General features: G+C 62.6%; 1 protein-coding gene across 1 annotated transcript in view; it reads right to left on the minus strand.

Moving 5' to 3' along the window:
• The window catches only part of GRIK1 (glutamate receptor, ionotropic, kainate 1), a 152,192-nt gene that overhangs the window by 20,878 nt on the left and 127,907 nt on the right, over positions 1-3,407 (minus strand). The window contains exon 12 of the mRNA XM_014536046.1: positions 1,327-1,434. Coding sequence (XP_014391532.1) covers positions 1,327-1,434 — 108 coding nt within the window. The remainder of the gene's footprint in view (positions 1-1,326; positions 1,435-3,407) is intronic.

The following is a 3,407-nucleotide window of genomic DNA, read 5'->3' on the forward strand; positions in this document are numbered from 1 at the left end:
GACCCGGCCCCGAGCTCCGTCCGCAGCAGCACAGGCGCCTCGGGAGCTGCTGACTCGGGAAAGAGAAACCACGGACAGACGGACAGACGGACAGATGGATGGACGGACAGACAAGCAGCGACCGGACAGGGAACCTGTGCCTCTGGGGGGAGGCTGGGAGGCCTTTTCGTTTTTATTTATTAAATTCATTGTTACTATTATTATGAATATGTTTTTATTGGTTTCAGAGAGGGAGGGAGAGAGAAACATCCATGAGGAGAGAGACCCATGGATCCGTCGGGGCCTCCTGCGCCCCCCCCCGGGGATGAGCCCGCAACCCGGGTGCCCTGACCTCCTGGTTCACACGTCGATGCTCAGCCCCTGAGCCCCGGGCTGGGCTGAACTTATTACTTTTAAGTGAAGAATTCTCTTCTTCCATGAGCATCAGCGTTTCTTCCAACAGGTGCTCAGCCCACCTGCCAGGCCCTGGTCTAGGCACTGGAGGCCACAGGCGTGAACAGAGAAAGAGGGATGTCCAACTGCCAGTTTAGGATCAGGCCTAAACCGGCAGTCGGACATCCCTCTCACAATCCGGGACCACTGGCTCCTAACTGCTCACCTTCCCGCCTGCCTGGTCACCCCTAACTGGCCCCCCTGCCAGCTTGATCACCCCTAACCACCTCTGCCTGCTGACTTGATCGCCCCTAACTGCCCCCCCTGCCGGCCTGGTCGCCCCCCTCAGCCTGTTCCATCGTCCGTTCGGTTGTTTCGGATGTGACGGCCCCTGGCTCTTTCTATATAGATAACTAAATAGTTACATTTAAATTGCTCTAATTAGTAACTAAAATGGACCTTTAAACTTTGAGAGATTGAGAATTACAACAGACCTAACCCTAAAACCAGATTCCACCATTAAAATACACGTTGGGTGTATTTCCTCCCAAAATGAAGGAGGCAGAGCTGGTTCGCTCCGCGGAGCTCCTGTCTCCTTTATGGTGTCCCTCCAGCACCAGCCTCACCAGGGGGTGAGCCAACACTGAATTCTGGGTCACGGTGGACACCCCTCCAAAGCTAAACCGGGGAAGCCCCCGACTTCAGTCTAAACACTTTTTAATCCCGTGAGGAATGGGGCCAGGGACACCCAGTCGGGTGATGCGAAGCCCGACATGAGCTCGCGGCCTAAAGCTCATGGCGTTGCTGCTGACCATGTGCCCTGAGAAGGGGCGTCAGCCCCCGTCTGTGAGGCAGGAGGCCTGGGAGACGCCGGACGCCCGCCCCCCGGACGGTGCTCGCGTGGACATGCCTGGGCCATTTCCGTTTCCTCCTGCGGCTCTGTTATCGGGTTACCTTCTCGGTGCCTCCCTCCCCGAGACCGAGGATGTCCAGGTCGAAGTCCTTCCTCAGGCCGTCCGTCTTGTTGAAGGCGATCCTCCCGGTCAGGCCATCCCACTGGGCCTGCGGGGAGGAGGGCGTGGTCATCACACTGCCCAGTCCCGACACCATCACCCTGAAGTCCTCAGCCACCTGCCGGGTCCTGACCCGCGGCCGCGTCAGCGAGCTGAGCCGGTAGCTCGCACTCTGGTGACACAGCTCCTGGATCTGTCCTCTCACAGGCCAATCCCCGTCTGTAACGGGCCAACCCCAACCCGCGGCCCCAGTGACCGCCCGGCAGTGCCCACAGCGAGCCCCACGTCTCTGAGGCCACAGGACCCGCTTCCCACGGTCCGACTCCCTGGGAGCCCCCCGTATGTTTCTCTGTGAAACAGTGCAGCTCAGTGAGGCGACGCTGAGTGGTTAGGGTGCTTTTTAGGGTGACCTAGGCCTTCCAACCTCACGTGTCCATTCTGTCAACTTCCTGGGGCTGCGCTAGCAAATGCGCTTGGTGGCTTAAGACATCGAAATCTGTTCTGTTTTGGAGCCAGAAGAACCTCCAAATCGTATCACCAGGCGAATCCAGTGCCGGGGCGTGTCCCTGTGGGACTCAGGGAGCTGGCTCTCCCACCTCCTCCTGCTGGTGGCTGCCCTGGGGCGGGGGGGGGGCTGCGTCCCTCCTGCATCTGCCTCTGGGGTCACATCCCGCCCCCGGGGCTGCAGGGAGGGCGACAGTCCGGGAAAGTCTCCCATCTCCCGGCTCTTCGCTGACTCATCCACGCAGTCCTTCCTGCCCCTGAGGAAACATGTACAGGTTTGGGGGGCTTTGGGGGTGTCTTTTGGGGCCACTGTTCAGTCTACCCCACGTACCAGCCCATTTAAGAACCAGCCTCCCAGCAGCCCGCCCGTCCCACACACTCGGGCGGCTCTGGTGGCTTCGTTCAGTAGAACGTGGTGGCCCTGCAGGCGCTGGGGCTTCGTCCTTACATGATGTTGGGGGGCCCTGTCCAAGTGGGGTTCACTCACAGCGAGGGTGAGGGGGAACTGGGCCCCCTGTGTACCCTGAGCTGTTTCTCTCCCTCCTGAGTGACCGGAAGGCCTCGGAGCCTGTGAGACGGAGCGGAGACCCAGGCGGTCTCACCTTGTTCCCGGCCGGGAGGGGGGTGCGGGGAGCGGGTGGTGGCCATGAGGCCGCGGTGAGAGGTCAGGCGGGCGCCCAACCTGCAGCTGGTCCCTCAGCTCCCACGTCCGCCCAGCAGGACCCCCGAGACGCACACGGCACCCGCACACCGAGAGCGCTGACAACGTCGGCAACACTGACTGCGCTCCTCCCTCTCCCTCCCCGTCAGCTCCACGCAGCCTGTCCGACTCGCCTGGACTGAGGCTCCATCCCCAGCACATCCCCAGGCTCATGTGGTTCCCCAGCACAAGCACCCACGGGTCCGAGCCCACCGCTCAGTCCGCACCCACTCACGCTTGAGGTCGGGGCGCTGTTTCAGCGGCAACGGGACGGGGCGCCTCCCATTCTTAGGGACGAGCCCAACCTGCAGCTGGTCCCTCAGCTCCCACGTCCGCCCAGCAGGACCCCCGAGACGCACAGGGCACCCACACACCGAGAGCGCTGACAACGTCGGCAACACTGACTGCGCTCCTCCACCTCCCGTCCCCTCAGCTCCACGCGGCCTGTCCGACTCGCCTGGACTGCGGCTCCGTTCCCAGCACAACCTCGGGTTCGTGTGGTTCCCCAGCACAAGCACCCACGGGTCCGAGCCCACCGCTCAGTCCGCACCCACTCACGCTTGAGGTTGGGGCGCTGTTTCAGCGGCAACGGGACGGGGCGCCTCCCATTTTTAGGGACGATGGTTGACCTGCTGCCTTGGCTCACGGCATCGCCTGGGAGCGGGCACTGGGCTCAGGCATAGCCTGGGAGCGGGCACTGGGCTCAGGCATCGCCTGGGAGCGGGCACTGGGCTCAGGCATAGCCTGGGAGCGGGCACTGGGCTCAGGCATCGCCTGGGAGCGGGCACTGGGCTCAGGCGTCTCCTGGGAGCGGGCAC

The sequence above is a fragment of the Myotis brandtii genome, unplaced genomic scaffold (assembly GCF_000412655.1).
Source record: "Myotis brandtii unplaced genomic scaffold, ASM41265v1 scaffold1557, whole genome shotgun sequence".
NCBI classification, from domain to species: domain Eukaryota; kingdom Metazoa; phylum Chordata; class Mammalia; order Chiroptera; family Vespertilionidae; genus Myotis; species Myotis brandtii.